General features: G+C 43.2%; 1 protein-coding gene and 1 pseudogene across 1 annotated transcript in view; one reads left to right on the top strand and one right to left on the bottom strand.

The window, feature by feature from the left end:
- The window catches only part of LOC110511937 (E3 ubiquitin-protein ligase znrf2), a 77519-nt gene extending 65528 nt beyond the window's left edge, over positions 1 to 11991 (bottom strand). The window contains exon 1 of the mRNA XM_021592615.3: positions 10981 to 11991. Coding sequence (XP_021448290.2) covers positions 10981 to 11392 — 412 coding nt within the window. The 5' untranslated portion in view covers positions 11393 to 11991. The remainder of the gene's footprint in view (positions 1 to 10980) is intronic.
- A 5277-nt stretch (positions 11992 to 17268) lies between these two features.
- LOC149984495 (uncharacterized) lies at positions 17269 to 18593 on the top strand (annotated as a pseudogene).
- Positions 18594 to 20372: the final 1779 nt, after the last annotated feature.

The following is a 20372-nucleotide window of genomic DNA, read 5'->3' as shown; positions in this document are numbered from 1 at the left end:
ACTATGTACACATGCCTGAATGTGTGCATCGGAAAGTATCGGAGCAGAAGCAATGGAAGCTGGTCAGCTCTGACTATGCTGTATAACAGTGTAGTGTAGAGTGTCTGTCCATTAAAGATGCGTTATAATTTTTTACAAATCATTTCAGCGAGTAGTTTTGAAAGTAGAGCTCACAAGCCAAAACGGGTCCCTGAAAATTGAGCACAATTGTGTCTAACGTCATCCATTTTGTATGATATGTAACATCCTGCAAAACGGGACGTACATTTTTGTTTGCAATTTGCATGATACGTTACGAATGTGTAACTGCTTCAGACATAAGCCTTACAACCAGACTGCCAAACAGCCATCCATCCAAGCCACTAACCCGTCCCTGCCCCATCCTAATCTGTTCTCATGTGTTCCCTGCCTGCCTCATAACCTGAGCTTGACAGTGGCACCTTCCATCCCTCCTGCCCTAATCTCTGCTCCCTGATCCCTTGCTCTGTCCTCTATCCTCCATCCTCTACCCTGGCCACCTGACCCCTTAAAGTGGAACTGAAAGCGTTTTACAACATGACATCTTATTCAAATCTGTTCATATACACTCCCAGCAAGCACTTTTCACACTTTCATAGAATGTTTGGGAATTACGTATAGTAAGGCATTTGTGAACACTCTATAGCAATATAGAGTGGGACAATTAATAGACATGGAGTAAATAAAACCTAATAAAAACGTGTCCGTCTTGTCCAGGACCGGACTCAACACAGACCCATGCACCATAGCCAATCAGAGCTACAGTAGGCCTATATGCCAATAATGATGCTCCCAACACCATGCTTCACAGAAGTCAGATTTAGCACCAGCATACAAACCACATACACCACAGTACCTCCCTCTCCCCACCCTTTCTCCTCCCTTTCCTCCTCTCCTTTCTTCAAATACACCACAGTACCTCCCTCTCCCCACCCTTTCTCCTCCCTTTCCTCCTCTCCTCTAATACACCACAGTACCATTCGTCTCCTCCTGTCCCTCCCACTCCAGACTGCTCCTCCTGCAAAACAAACCCACTAGCTGGTGGACTACCCTAATACTGTATGTCTAGTGGTGAGTGTACACACAATCATTCACCCGGAGGAGGGCGGGAGTGTTCTGGTTGGTGCACCAGCACAATACCTGCTGACAGCAAACTGGAGACAACACACACACACTTCCTCCTGCCTGACACTCTTGTCTTGCTCCCTCTGTTCACAAGTGTGTGTGTTTATCTGGGCATGTGTGAGTGCATTTCAATGTGTGTTGACTCACAGCCAGTTGAGTGAGCAGCAGGTGCTGACGTTGACAGTTAACTGACTCTATGTGTGACTGACTCTACCTCCAGCCCTCCTCCTCTAGTCCCATGCCATCGGAGCAAGATGAGCCTCCACATCTAGTTCCCCAGAGACCACCAGACGTTCCTGTCATTAAGTGTGTCACTTGTAAAGACAAAACGGCATCTTTAAAGGTGGAATGACAGATCTTAAAAGGTGGAATGCCAGATCTTTAAAGGTAGAATGACAGATCTTAAAAAGTGGAATGACAGTTTTACAGGTGCAGCCAGGACCATGTGAGTTAATGACAGGACAAACGAGACATGTTGCCACATTAACACACAGCCCTATCAATAGATGACACGGCTCAGATGACTGTCAGGCCTGGGGCGGAGAGGGGAGACCAGCTGTTGGCTAACAGACAAACAGACAGACAGACAGATGGATGGATAGGCAGACAGACAAGACAAATGCAGACAGACACAAACAACCAGCGTCTAAACAGAACAACAGCCTGCGTTCATCACAGAGAGGAAACTTAAAGAGGCAGGTTAATAATTAGGCAGAGCCTTATGCATAGTCACATCCACACATTTACAATCTGTTGTTGGGATACACTAACCAGCGATATGGCATAATGGAGTGTCAGTGTGTGTGTGTGTGTGTGTGTGTGTGTGTGTGTATGTGTGTGTGTGGTGGGGAATTTCCATTTTAATGACAGAGTGGGTTGGGTTGTCTACAGGTGACTAAGGTGAGGCAGGGCTCGGTATAGATTAGCTGTCACGGTGGTCAATGATTGAGCGAGACCCACCTTGCTCTAACTGAGAAAAGAAGGGCAAGGTAGTTCCCTATGTCCCATCATCATGTCATCTATCACTCCCCCATATCACCCATTCTGTACTCCATACCCAACAGACCATAGTGAATTCTGGGGCATCCTGTTAGTCTTTTACTCTATCCTCTCCTGATCACTTCTTTCATCAGTCTATCTATCAAGTTGAAGGAATCGCCTTTCTACCATCTATTTATCTCTCCTCTCTCTCTCTCTCTCTCTCTCTCTCTCTGTCTCTCTGTCTCTCCCCTCTCTGTCTCTCCCTCTGTCTCTTCCTCTGTCTCTCTCTCCCCTCTCTCTCTCCCTCTCTCTCTCCCCCCCTCTCTGTCTCTTCCTCTCTGTCTCTCTCTCTCTCTCCCTCTCTCTCTCCCCCTCTCTGTCTCTTCCTCTCTCTCTCTTCCCCTCCCTCCCTCCCTCTCTCTCTCTATCTTTCTCTCCCCCTCTCTGTCTCTCCCCCCTCTCCCGACTTTCACTTTGAGCTCTTGCCTCTACAAGTTGAGAGCAGAAGAATGTGCCAGTCTGAAGAGAATGAAGGAGAGCCATCACAAATTAATTAATGTATGCAGCCAAATGCACTGGGCGTCAGTCAGGCAGGCACAGAGACGGGCATGAAATATCAAGCGCACGCTGTGCTGGAGAGGAGAGACGAGGGGTGAGAGGAGGAGTTAACGGAGAGAGAGGCCTCTCAAGCATTTTTTTTATGCTAGTATAGCATACGGTAGTCCAACATGGGAATAACACAGGACAGTCATCAGGCAAAACAAGACAGTGACACTGTGTGTGTGTGTGTGTGTGTGTGTGTGTGTGTGTGTCACATGACTGCAGTAAGTGAGTGGTGAGAAAGGCATTACCCATGCTGCCGTACTTTGATCCCTGTCACATGAGAGATTACATGACAAAAATAATTCCAGAAGAAGTGATTTGTTGTTCAGGGTCAGCCTGAGTCAATCTGGGAAGCAGTATTTTCACTGCTGATTTGACATAAAAGCCCTTATTATACCACTGTAGTTTCACATACACACATACACACAAACATAAGCACACACGCACACACACTCTCTCTTGACCAAGCCTTCCTCTGTAATCCAACCATGCCGGTTATAGGAGACAAATGCTGATATATTCAGTCCATAATTAATATGTTCACTCCCATCGGCAGCTCAACCGCAATTGATTTTTCAATCTGTTTACCATTAGTTCTGCACTGCTGCCATATCGTCAGATGTACTCCTCTCCTCCTCTCTCTCTCTCTCACACTTCTTTCTTTCACCCTTGATCACCCTTATTCTTCTCATTTTGACCGCTCATGGAATTTATTAATTTTATTACTTTGCTGTTTTTTAAGTCATGCCCCCCTCTGTCCTTGACATTTCCTAAATAAGTCTATATAACACACTGTCCCCTGACAGTTGGGCCTGCTCCACTCAGTCCTTGACTTTTCCTAAATAAGCCTATATAACTGACCGACTGTCTCCTGACCGACAGTTTGAAAGCGCATTGTCCAGCTGATAATCACGCGGATAATTGCCTTGAACCTAAACTATACCGAAACTAATTTCACACATATAACAACAAATTAAATTATTTAATTAAAGTATGATGGGGAGAAAGAGGGAGAGTGAGTGAGTTGATGAGCGAGGGAAAGCGAACGATCATAATTATGTAATCACCAATTGTGAACGAAGATCAGGGCAGGTCATTCTACTGTATTGATCCATTCTAAATATAATCTTCAGATGGTATGTACCCTATATCAGTCCACCAAACCAAAGCCGTTTTATCAGTCTACTCTGACCTACTTGGAGCAGGCTACACAGTGAGAGTGTGCGTAATTGTACGTGCTGAGCGGATTTCAATATCTGGGAAAATATCCACATCCGCAGCAGTGTCGAAGAATGTGGTGATGAGGCTTGTGGAACCTTGCGTTGGCAAGGGGGGAAATGTCACCATGGACATTTTCTTCACCTCACTGTCATTGGCGAACAAGTTGCTTGCAAAAAAAACATTCGGCCGGCACCATGAACAAAATGAGATGGGCGCTCCCTCTCTTTGTGCAAAATAAGTACAGCCGTTGTACTCCACAACGACAAGACACAACAAGAGGAAACCGGAGACTATTATGCACTACAACCAAACAAAGCATGTCAAAGTGTGTCAAGCAAGTGAAAGGTATGAATATTGAGTAATGTTAGGACAAGTGGATAACAGCTAAATGAAATCCAACTGATGACATTGCGTGAAGACGCACACAAGCCCGAGCTGACTATGTTTGACTGCTGTCATACCGACACTATTCATTATAATGGCATTATTGCGTCTGTGCTGCGTTTCACTATTTAGGCTACTGATGTTTTCTTCATTTGACCGCACGTGTTGGTGTTTGGGGTATTTGTTTTGTGGTAATAAAAATAAACTGTTACCGTGATCCCAACAAAGATGCATTCTGTTTCATAGTTGTAACAATCTCAATCCACAAAAAAAATTGATTTGAACACTTGAAAAAAATGTTGTTGTTTTTTATGTAGCCTGTAGTAACAAACTAATGCACATGGTATTGTGTTATTTGAAATCAAATAAAAATTGTATTCTAAAGTTACCCAAGGCCTTCATAAACAAAACTAAATTATTATTTTTGCGATAGCATATATGAACTGTATTAATTGCACTGCTAGAATTTTCCAGTCAGAATGAATGAATAATAAACAGAAATACTTTATTTACATATCTATTCAGACCTTTTGATATGAGAAATTGAGCTCAGGTGCATTCTGTTTCCATTGATCATCCTTGAGATGTTTCTACAACTTAATTGGAGTCCACCTGTGGTAAATTCAATTGATTTGACATGATTTGGAAAGACAACCACCTGTCTATATAAGGTCCCACAGTTGACAGTGCATGTCAGAGCAAACACCAAGCCAAGAGGTCGAAGGAATTGCCTGTAAAGCGCCAACACATGATTGTGTCGAGGCACAGATCGGTTGAAGGGTACCAACAAATTACTGCAGCATTGAAGGTCCCCAAGAACACAGTGGCCTCCATCAGTCTCAAATAGAAGAAGTTTGGAACCACCAAGACTCTTCTTAGAGCTGGCCGCCCGGCCAAACTGAGCAATCGGGGGAGAAGGGCCTTGGTCAGGGAGGTGACCAAGAACCTGATGGTCACGCTGACTGAGCACCAGAGTTCCTCTGTGGAGATCGGAGAACCTTCCAGAAGGACAACCATCGCTGCAGCACTCCACCAATCGGGCCTCTATGGTAGAGTGGCCAGACGGAAGCCACTGCTCAGTAAAAGGCACATTACATCCCGCTTGGAGTTTTTCAAAAGGCACCTAAATGACTCTCAGACCATGAGAAACAAGATTCTCTGGTCTGATAAAACCAAGATTGAAGTCTTTAGTCTGATTGCCAAGTGTCACGTCTTGAGGAAACCTGGCACCATCTCTACGGTGAAGCATGGTGGTGGCAGCATCATGCTGTGGGGATGTTTTTCAGCGGCAGGGACTGGGACACTAGTCAGGATCGAGGGAAAGATGAACGGAGCAAAGTACAGAGAGATCCTTGATGAAAACCTGCTCCAGAGCACTCAGAACTTCAGCATGGGGTGAAGGTTCACCTTCCAACAGGACAACAACCCTAAGCACACAGACAAGCCAATGCAGGAGTGGCTTCAGGACAAGTCTCTGAATGTCCTTGAGTGGCCCAGCCAAAGCCCGGGCTTGAACCGATCAAACATCTCTAGAGAGACCTGAAAATAGCTGTGCAGCGACGCTCCACATCCATCCAGACAGAGCTTGAGAGGATCTGCAGAGAAGAATGGGAGAAACTTCCCAAATACAGGTGTGCCAAGTTTGTAGCGTCATACCCAAGAAGACTCGAGGCTGTTCTCGCTGCCAAATGTGCTTCAACAAAGTACTGAGTAAATGGTCATAATACTTATGTAAATGTCATATTTCTAAAAACCTGTTCATGCTTTGTCATTATGGGGTATTGTGTGTAGATTGATGAGGGAATTACTTTTTAAATCAAATTTAGAATAAGGCTGTAACATAATAAAATGTGGAAAAAGTCGAGGGGTCTGAATCATTTTCGAATGCACTGTATGTCACGCCACCACGGCCAGAAGAGAGGACAGAAGCTGAACTTTAGTAGGCCGTTAACTACTGATCATTACCAGGAGCTCCAAACTGAGAGGAGAGGGATCATGGATTGAGACGCTCCAGTTGTTCACTGAGTCAACAAATATGTAGCCTAACTTCTACAGCCTGTAGTTGTGTGCTCCGTCAAATGAGCTAAACTTCAAAATGAGAAGCTGTCAAAACTAGCTTTCTGGACCACCACTACTGACCAAAGCAAGACACAGACCACAAAGCTACTAGCACTTTAGACCAAGACAGCCCTAAACCCTTGCTGACCACCCCTCCTCTGGTTCATTATGGCCTCCAGCGTTCAATGCAGTTCAGGGATTTACATAACACAACCAGCCTAGACACCATCAGAAAGCAGTTATGAGACGAAATGACAAATCAACATCCCAAATGGCTCCCTGTTACCATTTATTGTTATATTTTACCTTTATTTAACTAGGCAAGTCAGTTAAGAACAAATTCTTATTTTCAATGATGGCCTAGGAACAGTGGGTTAACTGCCTGTTCAGGGGCAGAATGACAGATTTGTACCTTGTCAGCTCAGGCATTTGAACTCTCAACCTTTCAGTTGCTAGTCCAACACTCTAAGCACTAGGCTAGCCTGCCACCCCATAAGGCTCTTGTCAAAAGTAGTGCACTACATAGCGAAAAGTGTGCCATTTTGGACTCAGAAAAAATACATCTTATTGTAGATGGAAAATATTTTATAATTCTTTCTACTTCTATCACCAAGAAAATATGGATTCCCTGACACTTTTGTCTTGCCTTGGGGATATTCCATCACTGAGGAAGGAACAGGAACCTACAGTTTAATATTTCACCCAGGAGACAACTCTCTCTAATGCTCTCCTGTCCTTCCATCTGACTGGGCTTATAGCTGGGGGCCATTGGCAGCAGCCAGCCAATAGCGGTGGTATAGCACTATACCTTCAGTAGTGCAATCTTAATGAATACTCACAGGGAGACATTCTTCCTTCGTTTCAGCCTGTAAATCAAGCCAGCTCGGCTCCAGCTTTCAAACAAAACTTCTCCATGAAACTGCTACTCCATGAAACATCTATTTCAAGTTATTTACTATTAGCTGTCTATAACCACTGTCTGTCTCCCAGCAGTCAGTCATTCACCACACAAAGGAAGACTGTAGGTAGCGCCATGAGGATTCCCCTGAGTCGAGTTTCATTGGCAGGACACTAAAATTACAGCCTACTGAGTCTTCTGAAGCTTGTGTTCCCTCCCACCATTCATGTTATTTACTCAGACGTCACTGTGTTTTAAGGGGTAGAGAACAAATATATACATTGGGATTTCAATCTGATGAAATGGGAAGGAGATATTTCAAAGCAGACGTTTTGTTTCTGGGTGTCTGGGCTAGACGTTGGATCAGGTCGGACGGTTGACCCCTTTATTACAGCAGGTGTGTGGACCTGTTCATCTGCTCCAGGCCCCTCAATGTCTTAGTGGGGGCAGGAAAGGTGTGACTGATAAAATGATGTGATACATGACACCACCTGACACACTTTGTACTACAGGTTGTCCCTGACAACATAAACACAATACTACAACTAGCTAGTATTTTTTTTTAATTCACAAAAAAGACAAAATGGTATATTTCCTGTTCTTTCTCTGTTCCAGAATTAGGATCATCCTGCTTTCAGACAAACACATGTACAGTAATTGAGCGATTGTTTCAGACACAAACAGGTGGCTGAAAGGGAGAGTGTTGTGGACACACTTGTGTGTACTGGTCTTATTTCCGCCTAATGTGCCTTTTTAAGCTTCCCTCTTACTCAGTGGTCAAAACTGCCCCCAAGCATAGTCTCACAAGGTAAGTTGTGTTTATTTGATTTCTGAAAAGAGGTGGAAGCACATCCATTATTGCTCTAGGCAGCCATGTCATAGGTAAAGTAGGTGTATCTGTGGTGTAGAAGAGCCCATTCAAAGAAACGACCAGCAGCACTGCTCCCCTGGGTAAGTTAAAATGTGTGGTAAGGTTAAACAGAAGAGTCGCCAAGCAGCTTTCAGTGGGAAAAGCGCCTACTAACTGTATAAATAACAAAATAAGTTACAGAACACCTGTACCCAAGACACACCTCACCTGGCTGCAAGATGCGGGGAATGAACAGGGTCAGGTTATTCTTTCATGATAATACTGTATTAACATGACCCTGACTCAGCCACTAAACTATTATTTCATTATCATTAGAGAGAGCGAGATGACGGGAGAGAGGGAGAGAGAGGGGAGGTGTGAGAGAGAAAGCAAGAGAATGAGCGAGAGCGAGCGAGTGAGAGAGAGAGAGACGTGCTCAAACAGCCATAGAGAAAGAGTCCAACACAGTAGACAGAAAGCTTGGTACACTGTGCCTATTTATCCCTTCCAAGGACAACAACATTCTCTCACTCACTACCACCAGTCAAAAGGGCAATAGAACCAAATATAAACACTCATAGCATTCATGGAACGATGCCTGAAATAAACATGGTTTACAAAACTGTGTCTTCAACTCATAAAACATGAAATACACATTGACATGAATAAATAAAATGCACTGTTGTTGAATCTAAAAAAGCAGAAGTAGATCCCAGCCAGTCAAAATAATGTCTATGTGTGTGTGTGTGTATGTATGTGTGTGTGTGCATGTGTATGTGTGTATGTGTCTGTGTGTAAAACCATATTCCCCCTCTGCTCTCAGATACACAGGAGTCTAAATTCTAACTGTGTTTACATCTGAGTGGATCTGATGTGGTTGAGGCTCACCCTGACATGACACGCCACGACCCGGGTGCAGGAAGACGGTCGAGAGCAGAGAACAGGCTGGCCTCTCAACACAGAACCCAAGAGCTGCCGGGGAAATTCCATCTGAGCAACCAACGACTCAACGACACGGCTGCTCTGTTTTCACCACAGGTGCTCCAGCTAATAACTTACACCAGACCATAATACGCAAGGCATATACTGTCTGTAGGCTATATTGTGTGAGAGTGAATAGCTGGCCTGTGGTGCATTAAGCTTATTAAGTGACATCAGGGACTCTGGAGGCTGGGTTGTCTATTCTATTGTGAGAGTGAACAGTGCAGCTGAGGTGAATACTTCTGTGAAGTCTGAACCTGGTTTTTTCCTATGAAACGATAGCAGGGGTTCTGCAGGCTGTGTATATTATGTGAGAGTGAACAGTGCAGCTGAGGTGAGTGGAGGACAAATCCAATTAGTTTTAATTTAATTGCAGCTTGAGATCAGGATGAGTGCATCAAAGAAGGCACAAGGGAGAGAGAAGCAGCGTCTGAACGAGCAGGGCTGCAGAATGTGGAGAGAAATTCAATGGGTTGAGTTGATGATTGAATGGCTCAATCAGTCGGTGCTCGATTGTTTAGGTCTACATTCTAATGGGAGAATACATGCCTCTTTGACCTGCATGGTCCATCACTGGTCAATTACACGTTCCAAAGATGGCCATGTAACCTTACAAACATCATGGTACGTCCCAACTGGCAACCTATTCCTATTGTCAAAAGTAGTGCACTATATAGGGAATAGGGTGGCTATCGAGATACATCCCGTGTTGGATTTGATTCATTACTTGAGGCATGTTAGACGAGGCATGTCGAAGCTTCCCTTTCTGAAAGTTAAAGAAGGAGAATCCAGCTAATGGATTTAGTGTCAGTGGCAAGTGAACATTCAGAGCCATGAGAATTGCTGAGCAAATATTCCCCAGACCCAGATAATCCATGTAATTTCTCCCTCTCTTTCTCTCTGTTTTATGATAATTCCCCTCAGAGATATGGAGAAAGCAGAGTGAAATGACTTCTCTCTAAAGTAATCTCTCTGTCTCTCTCTATCCAGCATGTCTGCATATTTAGCAGCTCACTGCAAAGTAACCACAATCTTTTGTGTGGTTTTCTGGACCTAATCTGTAAAATTCCTAGACCGAGCTAATCCTCCAACAGCATGTCGGGAAGAGAAAGGCAAACAAGACCTGCGGATACTGAGTTGACAGTCTGATCTGGACAAGGCGGTCTCACCTTAGACTGGACACAGACAGTAGCCTCCTTTAGGAGGCGGGATTCTCATATCACTGACTAGCTTGCTCAACAACTACAGTAGTAGGCTGTAACTGATTTTTAACCAACTATTATACCTTTGCTTCTTCAAGCAGATGTCAATGTCACTCTGTTAGCTACATGCTGGTGAGAGTTAGTCTAGTCTGTCTCCCCGACAACTATATGTCATGTGGGATGATCATTGACGGGGATGTATCGTACTGAAGTGGACATGATGTGGGTTGTGGTTGCAGAGATCAGATGAATGCTCTCCATCGTTCCAAAAAAGGCTGTTTGGTATCACATTCACTGCTGATAATGAACACTCCTTACTATGGTGTGCACTGTAAAAGTAAATGATGGTGATGAGGAGGAGGAGGAAGAGGATGAGGCGGGGGTTATTGAATCGTAGCCTATCCATTCTGACTGTAAACTATGATCATCTAAAATGTTACAACACTATTGTTACACAGTTAAAACTACAAACATGTCATCAAGGTGCAAGTAGCTGTAAAACTGAGGTTAGAACACATTTGGTCCACACTGGTGAGTAACAGGTGTAAAACACATTGACAGAGAAGGTGACATTTCCGTGAATAAAACTGAGATTCAACACTACACAGGCACAAGTTGCTAGCTGCATGTTGCTACCTTATTGTCAGCCAGTCTCTTACCTCCAAAAAGGTGAGGCGAAAGGTGTGCTGGTAATGATCCAATCAACAACCGGGGACCCCCTTGCCCCCAGCTGGACCTGTCCCTCTCTGCCTCCTCCGGGGTGCTGCTGCCAGACTCCTGTGAGCTGTAGGCTCCACTGCTGTTGGGGATGTTGATGCCTGACTGGGGTCTTGGCCCTGACCCTGCAGAACTGCCTCCCACGGACCTCGTCCTGGGGCCAATATGTTGACTGGAGGTCGCTGTGGTTCCCGAGGCCCCGTGAGCCGACTGGCCGTACGAGTGATAGCTCATTGCCATGGCTGCAGTCCTACCGTTCCCATTGCTGGTAGTAGAGGTGCTAGAAGGTAGATCCGAGCCCGAGTAAGCCCTGGTCCGTCCGTTAGCGGCTGGGCTGCTCTGTTTAGCCCCCATGTCGGTCGCTGGTGCCAACACACGTCCACAGATTTACCCTGAATTATTAAAGGGCTCGTGCAGCACGGCGGCGGTCAGTGAGTGTACCACATTTAAAACGCAAAGCGACACGTACACGACCACCCAGTCCAGGACAGTGATTACAATTTCAATAAATAAAAGTAACTGACAGCGATACAAAACGGAGGGTTGGAAAGCTGTCCTTATGGTGCGCTAAAAACAAAGTAAATACGCATGACATTAAAACTTTGCGAAGAGTTCACAACATGTCACGACCATAATCCAGAATAAGTAGTTGTTGCCATTTTGCAGTTCGAATCTTTCCTCGTCCCGTTTTTTTTTTTTTTGGATTAATATGCTTTGGCTGTTGATGTCTGAATAATGACTGTCCGCCATACGCCCTCTCTACGAAAGTGAAGAGCCACGCTCCCCACGCTTCCTTGTTAGCCGACCGCAGGCAGTCACAGTGAAAGTATTATAATGTAGGAGGAAGTGATAGAGGGAAGGGGATGACAGAAACAGCAGAGCAGAAACGACAATAGCCGGGACGGGGCTACGTGCGCACAGCACTGAGCACTGACTTGGTTGCGGAGTGAGTCGAGTTTGGAGGCGGATCCTCTGTCTTTGTGCGTCAGGTTACGTCAGCACCAGCAGTGCACAAGCCAAGCGACATCAATAACAAGAGCAAACCTCACTCAGTAGTGGCAAGTCTGGGCAATAGGATCAAGGACGGTGGGAAAGGACTGAGGCCACTTTCAGTACCTGTTAAATGATATGCATTTGTTGCTGGAAACGAGCGACAAATACAACGAAGGGAAACTCAGTTATGGTTCTAGCCCCTCTTACAGAGCATAATAAACCATAGCCTCTAGGAATAAAATGATAAAATACAGTTTCAAGAATCCATTCACATGCAGGACGTTAAATAATTTTTGGTGACATTTATTGCATAGGCCTACAGCCATACTCACCTAGAATAGTAGGTCAGATGTAACCCAGTTAAGACACGACTCTCATTTAAACTACAAAGGGTTAATCCAAGATCAAAATAACCTATTACCCAACATTTTGCATATCATTGTCTGGAACATGTAAAACATTACACAATGTTTCAATTTGTTGATGATGTCACATATTTCTTGTTGATTCATATTTGGGTCTATTCAATTAAGTACACTCGCAGCCATTTAAAACAAAACATTACACATAATCAACATTATTGCATGCACATATTTTGAAAACTAAAATCCCATTGTCTACATGCATAGAGAATGGTGCAATATGCTAATTGTCTCTGCTTTATTCAAATGTATCACTGACTGTATTGCTAACTGAATGCTGCTATTGCTGGTAATATGGAGAGAATACTGACAGAGAGAGAGAGAGCACACTGATATGTTTTGCTGGTTCGAATCCCCAAGCCGACTATGTGAAAAATTTGTCGATGTGCTTAACCCTATTTGCTGGATGAGAGCGTCTACTAAAACGTAAATAATTGTTTTGGCCCATGTACATTACCAGTCAAGGGCTTTTCTTTATTTTGACTATTTTATACATTGTAGAATAATAGTGAAGATATCAAAACTATGAAATTACCTTTCGATTTGATAAAATAAATATTATGAGACATTATTTGTGACATTCTCGACATAGAAACATCGTACTTTTCTTTCTCAAATTGTTTGAAATTGGACTACATGATCTTATGCTAGAGACAGGGTATTGAACATACTCTTGTGCTCATCATTCAATCAATCACATTTGAATGGAGAGCTTATACCTATGGAACATGCCATGGATGCTGAAACTAGCTCTCACAGTCAGAATTAGACATTCCTCCATGTTTCTCAAACGTCAAATTTCGAAGTTGTTGCAAATGTCAAATTTCAAAGTGTTTAAGGTTAAGTTCAGCCATTTACTCTGAAATCTTAATTTACATTTTTTAACATCGAAGGGTTAAGGTAAGGCTTAAGGTTAAGGATAGGCTTAAAACAAATCTCAAAAACCACTTTCTATGGCTTTCTTACGCCCATTGACCATCCCTGTCCACAACGCCCTGGCAAAACCGAATCTACTTGAAGGTAACATCCCTCACTGTTGCCTCTAGTGGCCAGTTTCCACATAATCTTCAGACATCTTCAGACATCGATGGCTGGGGATTAAGACAGCCTCAGCCTATCTCTCGCTCACAGACGGAGCATGTATGTGTTTGTGAGTGTCACATCTGCGCCCACTACGCCCTCTGGTGTTCATCTGGTGTTGTCCTAACCTGCAGCTCTCCCCCTGTATACACACTCTCTCTCTCTCTCGGTGTGATTGTGTGGTTGGAGACAGGTGTGCTGGAGTCAGAGCAGATCCCTACCAGCTACAAATCATCCCATAAATCAAGACCTCTACATATACTCATTCCTGCCACCTCCACTCTGCCAGATCGTAATCTCTGTTCAGTCAGTTATCATTCTAGCCTTTTGTCTATTCTCAAGATCCTGTTGCTCTGCTGTGCTGCGCTCGTTTTCCTGCCTTACACCATTTTTGTCCTCTCCTTGCAGTTACCGCTCTGCCTCTGGCTCCTGTCTCCTGTTCCACATCTCACCACCAACCACCTTGCTCTGGATATCACTCACCACCATTACCTTGGATTCCCCTCAGGACCTGTTCCCCTGTTCTACTCAGCCAACTCCAACCTCACTCTACACTCCTGGTTTTTGCAACTCATCTGAGCTACCCCGGTTCTGCACTCCCCATTTCTCTGTGATCAATAAACCTTTTTGTGCATTATCCCTGCTTCCTCTTCTGAGTCCGCTCTTGTGTCCCCCCCCCCCCCCCTTCGATCATCGTAACAGTTAGTGTGCTTTCGTTTGTGCGTGTGCTTGAATGCATGCATGTGTGCCTTTTTGTTTGTGTGTGCAAGCATGTTTGAGTTTGTGCATTGAAGTACATTACAGTGTGGTTAGTCTTCGACCACATTTTCTCCCTCTGCTTAACCCAGCTGTATGACCTGCTGGCCTGCTGGCTTGCTGGTCTGCTGGCCTCTGACTCTGGGCCTGGTTGGGTTGGAAGCCTGCTCAACCCTGATCCCCAGTCTGATGCCATTATGGCGACCAACAACACCGATGTATGATGGTAATAAGACATTTACATTTGAGATATTTAGCAGAAACTCTTATCAAGATCGACTTACAGTCATAGTAAGAACATTTTTCCTCAAAGTAGCTATCAGCAAATTTGGAGCTAGTAAGGGTATTGTACATGTAGGCTACAGTGGCTGTATGCCTTGGTTGAGCCGACTGACTACATGTACGGCTAGACACATACAGTGCATTTGGAAATTATTCAGACCCCTTGACTTTTTACACATTTTGTTATGTTACAGTCTTATTATAAAATGGATTAAATAAATACAACATTTTCATCAATCTACACAATACCCCATAATGACAAATTGAAAACAGGTTTTTAGACATTTTTGCAAATACATTACATAAACAAATACTTTATTTACATAAGTATTCAGACCCTTTGCTATGAGACTCAAAATTGAGCTCAGGTGCATCCTGAGATTTTCCATTAGATTTTTCTACAACTTGATGGAGTCCACCTGTGGTAAACTAAATTGATTGGACATGATTTGTAAAGGCACACACATGTCTATATAAGGTCCCACAGTTGACAGTGCATGTCAGAGAAAAACAAAGCCATTAGGTCGAGAGAATTGTCCATAGAGCTCCGAGACAGGATTGTGTCGAGGTACAGATTTGAGGAAAAGTACTACAAAAAATCTGCAGCATTGAAGGTCCCCAAGAACACAGTAGCCTCCATCATTCTTAAATGGAAGAAGTTTGAAACCACCAAGACTCTTCTTAGAGCTGGCCGCCCAGCCAAATTGGGCAATCGGGGGAGAAGGGCCTTGGTCAGGGAGGTGACCAAGAACCCGATGGTCACTCTGACTGAGCACCAGAGTTCCTCTGTGGAGATCGGAGAACTTTCCAGAAGGACAACCATCTCTGCAGCACTCCACCAATCGGGCCTTTATGGTAGAGTGGCCAGACGGAAGCCACTCCTCAGTAAAAGGCACATGACAGCCCGCTTGGAGTTTGCTAAAAGGCACCTAAAGGACTCTGAGACCATGAGAAGCAAGATTATCTAGTCTGATAAAACCAAGTTTGAACTCTTTGGCCTGAATGCCAAGCATCACATCTGGAGGAAGCCTGGCACCATCCCTACGATGAAGCATGGTATTGGCAGCATCATGCTGTGGGGATGTTTTTCAGCAGCAGGGACAGGGAGACTAGTCAGGATCGAGGGACAGATGAACAAAGCAAAGTACAGAGAGGTCCTTGATGAAAACCTGACATGAAAATATCTGTGCAGTGATGCTCTCCATCCAACCTGACAGAGCTTGAGAGAATCTGCGGAGAAGAATGGGAGAAACTCCACAAATACAGGTGTGCCAAGCTTGTAGTGTCATACCCAAGAAGACTTGGTGCTGTAATCGCTGCCAAAGGTGCTTCAACAAAGTACTGAGTAAAGGGTCTGAATACTTATGTAAATGTAATATTTCAGCTTTTTTTTTTTTTTTTCATACATTTGCAAAAATGTCACAAAACCTGTTTTAGTTTTGTCATTATGGGGTATTGTGTGTAGATTTATGATAGAAAATAACAATTGAATCAATTTTACAATAAGGCTGAAATGTAACAAAATGTGGAAAAAGTCAAGGGGTCTGAATACTTTCCGAATGCACTGTACCGCTGCAGTCACGGTAACAGTTACTGATGAGTTTGATGTATAGTTAGATATTGACTGACACAGATTTAATGTAGATTATAAGTGGACATTTTTGCAAAGGAATATCTGCATCCCGAATGGCACCCTATATAGTACACTACTTTTTACCAGGGCCCTAGTGCACTATGTAGGGAATAGAATGCCATTTGGGACACAAACATTACATACATTGAAGGAGAACCTCTCCTCAGCATTGGCACTCAACCATGAACTAACTTTACTGTAAGTCCTCACATTTCCGTATCTAAGACAGGCTGATTGTCTCCTTCTCCCTCTCTCCGAGCTGAAGGCGCATTCCTCTTAGCTGTTGTGGAGGAAATTCCTTGAATTGCAGCAGTTGCATTCCATCATTCAGCAATCAAACGTCTTCACAGGAGAATATTCTGCCTGCCTTAGAGAGAGAGAGAGAGAGAGAGAGAGAGAGAGAGAGACAGAGACTAGTGAAGAACAAACAGCATTGTAAATACAGCCCATATTTATGCTTATTTATTTTCCCTCATGTACTTTAATCATTTGTACATCATTACAACACTGTATATATACATAATATGACATTTGTAATGTCTATTCTTTGGGAGCTTCTGTGAGTGTAATGTTTACTGTTCATATTTATTGTTTATTTCCCCTTTTGCATATTATCTACTTCACTTGCTTTGGCAATTACAGTTTCTCTCAATTGCTAAAACACTAAAACCCATTGGCTGAACAAAGTTCTCAGTTGACTGGACTCATTTAGCTAATTATGCAGTCTGTTGTCAGTACCTTAAACCATTTCACATGGTAAAACACAATTTGCAGATCTCACTTAGACTTTTCAGCAAAACTCTAAACACATTCTCATTCTCAAAACACATTCTGCACTCTAATGCACATGTCATCCATACTGGTAAACACAAGTGGCAACAATCAAATACAAATAGAGAACATATGTCATTGATTGAACACAAACACTCAAAATTGATTTAACCTGTTTCAAATGATGCGACGCAACCAATATACGCCAGTTCAGAGAGCAAACAGATTGTTGAAGGTGGGAAGGAGAAAGTCTGGGAATGGATAGAAGAAACAATGTGAGAGCACGAGTGCGTATGCGAGGTGGGCGACGAGGAGGAAGAGGAGGAGGATGGCAAGAAAGAGGAAGAGGAGGATGAAGAGGAAGAGGAAGACAAAGAGTGGAAATATCTGATTAAATTTGAGCAACAGTTATAGACAATGTTCTTGTCCATGGACTGACAATGAGGGAAGCAGGACTTAGAGTGCAACCCAATTTGAGCCAATTTTCTGTGTCCACCATATTAAGGACATTCAGAGAAGAGAACAGGTACAGTATACCACTGTATTTTTGTAATGGCAAATTTACTGTACTACACTAGATGCAGCTGTTTCAATTGACATTTGTAAAGTTAATTACTGTATGTATTGTACTGCATGAATATGTTTTGTAACTGCACAACTACTTTTTGTAGATTTGCAAGGCTGCCATATGCAGGTGGAAGGACAGCTATATTCACTCAGGAGCAAGAGGCCGTTATAGTTGGCATGGTCCTTCAAGATAATGTAATACGACTCAGAGAAATCCAGGAACGAGTGATACAAGACAACACACACTTCCAGGGAATCGACAGTGTGAGCATTTCCACAATTGACCGTGTCCTCCATCGTAACAGGATGCGAATGAAACACGTATACAGAGTACCTTTTGAGAGCAACTCACCAAGGGTGAAAGAACTGCGAGCTCAGTATGTGCAAGTAAGTGTACATTAAGAAACATTTACTGTAATCCAGATTGTCTACAGTACTAACACATACTATGTGAATGACATTACTCTTCAGTACATACAATGTATGTGAATCAGAAGCCTAATTGTACTCTACAGTATAGCACTATCTCTGTACGACTTACAAAATCCTACATACAGTATATTGTATTTCTACACAGACAATATTTGACTTGGAATCCTTGGACAGACCCCATGTGTTCATCTTTGTCGATGAAGCAAGCTTCAATCTAACAAAGAGGAGAAGGAGAGGCCGAAACATGATTGGACAGCGGACCATTGTTGAAGTCCCTGGTCAACGAGGTGGCAATGTCACAATCTGTGCTGCTATCAGCAACCATGGTGTTCTACATCACCATGTTACACTTGGGCCATATAACACCCAGCACCTTCTAAGATTTATTGCCAATCTAAGAGATATTTTATTTGAGCAGCAGGTTCAAGAGCAGCAGGGTCAAGAGCTAAATGAGAATCCCATTCCCACCTATGTGATAGTGTGGGACGGTGTCAGTTTCCACCGAGCTGCTCAGGTAAGGGAATGGTTTAACATCAATGGGCAGTTTATGAAGTTGTACCTCCCTCCAAACTCGCCTTTCCTGAATCCGATTGAGGAGTTTTTCTCCTCTTGGAGATAGAAAGTGTATGATAGACAACCCTACACCAGAGTAAATCTGCTGCAAGCCATGGATTTAGCCTGTGGTGATATAGGTGAGGAATCATGTCAGGGCTGTATACAGGACACAAAAGGCTTCTTACTTGTACTTACTTATTACTTGTGATGTCGACGAAGTGCTCTGTCCTGACCGAGCCCAAAGACAAGAAGAAGCACATTGATCACGTTTACTCCTTTGATTTTTGTCCCTTTTAGTATTGTATACTAAGGGACAGTGCATTGTAGGCTGTATACTGTACAATGGATGAATTGTATGGCCCTGAACATTGTGCTTTCCATTTATTAACAGTTCTGACTGCTCAATAGATTTTGACTGGTGGCAGGTTCATATCAACAAAGAACAAGAATTACAGTATCACAGAGACAAAGGACAAGTTTGTGAGATGCAGGGTACAGTACTGTAAAAATAGGGGTACAAGGAGGAGGAAGAACAAAAAACAAAATTGCAGAGAACAAAGCAGAGTAGTAATATCTGATCAATTTTGAGCTATTATGATAGAACATGTTTCCCTTCAAAAGACAATGACGGAAAAATATGAATATTTTTTTAGATTCAAAATGTACTTCTCCCTCAGAATTCTATGTTTTGAACAATGTGTTTTCTATTTTTCGGTGTATTGTTAACTGACTGCTTGAGAGTGCATATCATTTTGATCACTTTGTTTATGATTTGAGAGCAGTGGTTGATTTTCATTTTGCGAGAGGAGTCAGAGGTTATGTAAATACTGCTTGAAGATTAGGTTTTGTGTTTAATGTTTTCAGGAAATGGAGCAAGGTTTCAGAAATTGTGTTTTAGCAATTGAGAAAAACTGTAACATATGTTTCCCATGCCAATGAAGCCCCTTGAATTGCAGAGAGAGAGAGAGAGAGAGAGAGAGAGAGAGAGAGAGAGAGAGAGAGAGAGAGAGAGAGAGAGAGAGAGATCTCATTCCGCAAAGTCTCTGACTTTATAAAAACCAATAGAAATGATGTTCTGACCTAAGTACAGCATGGTGAGATAGAGGTTAACACACAGAGTGGAAGGTGAGCAGTTGGCTAGCTAACGGAAATGCTCATTTTTATACCGCCTCTTCCCCTCCCAGAATAGCCCTGTTTACCTGTCAATCAATCGATGGTCATGCTGCAGGATTTCCACAGCAACCCTCTGTCATTATGTTCAATGTGATGTTGTGATCAGAGCGAGAGGGAGGGAGGTCACTCAGAGTTCAGTTACCCAGACAATCAGCTCATTGATATTCAGAATCTCAAAGTAGCAAAGTCAACAACTCTTACTGGGTTTTGAATAGTGAGATCCAAATCAGTATCACTTCAAATATTGTTACTTTATGAATATAGTGTATACTCATGTACGTGTATGCATGGATAAAGTTCATGGGCATACAGAATGCATGACAGACAATCTAGTTTCACAAGAAAACCTCCATAAGGCTGTTTTGTCTGAGAGACATGCAGCAGAAGTTGCATCAGAGCCATATAGAACCATTCTGAGACATACATCAGAGCCATATAGAACCATTCTGAGACATACATCAGAGCCATATAGAACCATTCTGAGACATACATCAGAGCCATATAGAACCATACTGAGACATACATCAGAGCCATATAGAACCATTCTGAGACATACATCAGAGCCATATAGATCCATTCTGAGACATACATCAGAGCATATGGAACCATTCTGAGACATACATCAGAGCCATATAGAACCATTCTGAGACATACATTAGAGCCATATAGA

This window comes from Oncorhynchus mykiss, chromosome 3 (genome assembly GCF_057628025.1).
Source record: "Oncorhynchus mykiss isolate SJ-2025 chromosome 3, ASM5762802v1, whole genome shotgun sequence".
Classification (NCBI taxonomy): domain Eukaryota; kingdom Metazoa; phylum Chordata; class Actinopteri; order Salmoniformes; family Salmonidae; genus Oncorhynchus; species Oncorhynchus mykiss.
Note: the sequence above shows the minus strand (reverse complement) of the source record. Positions and strands in the feature narration are given on the sequence as shown.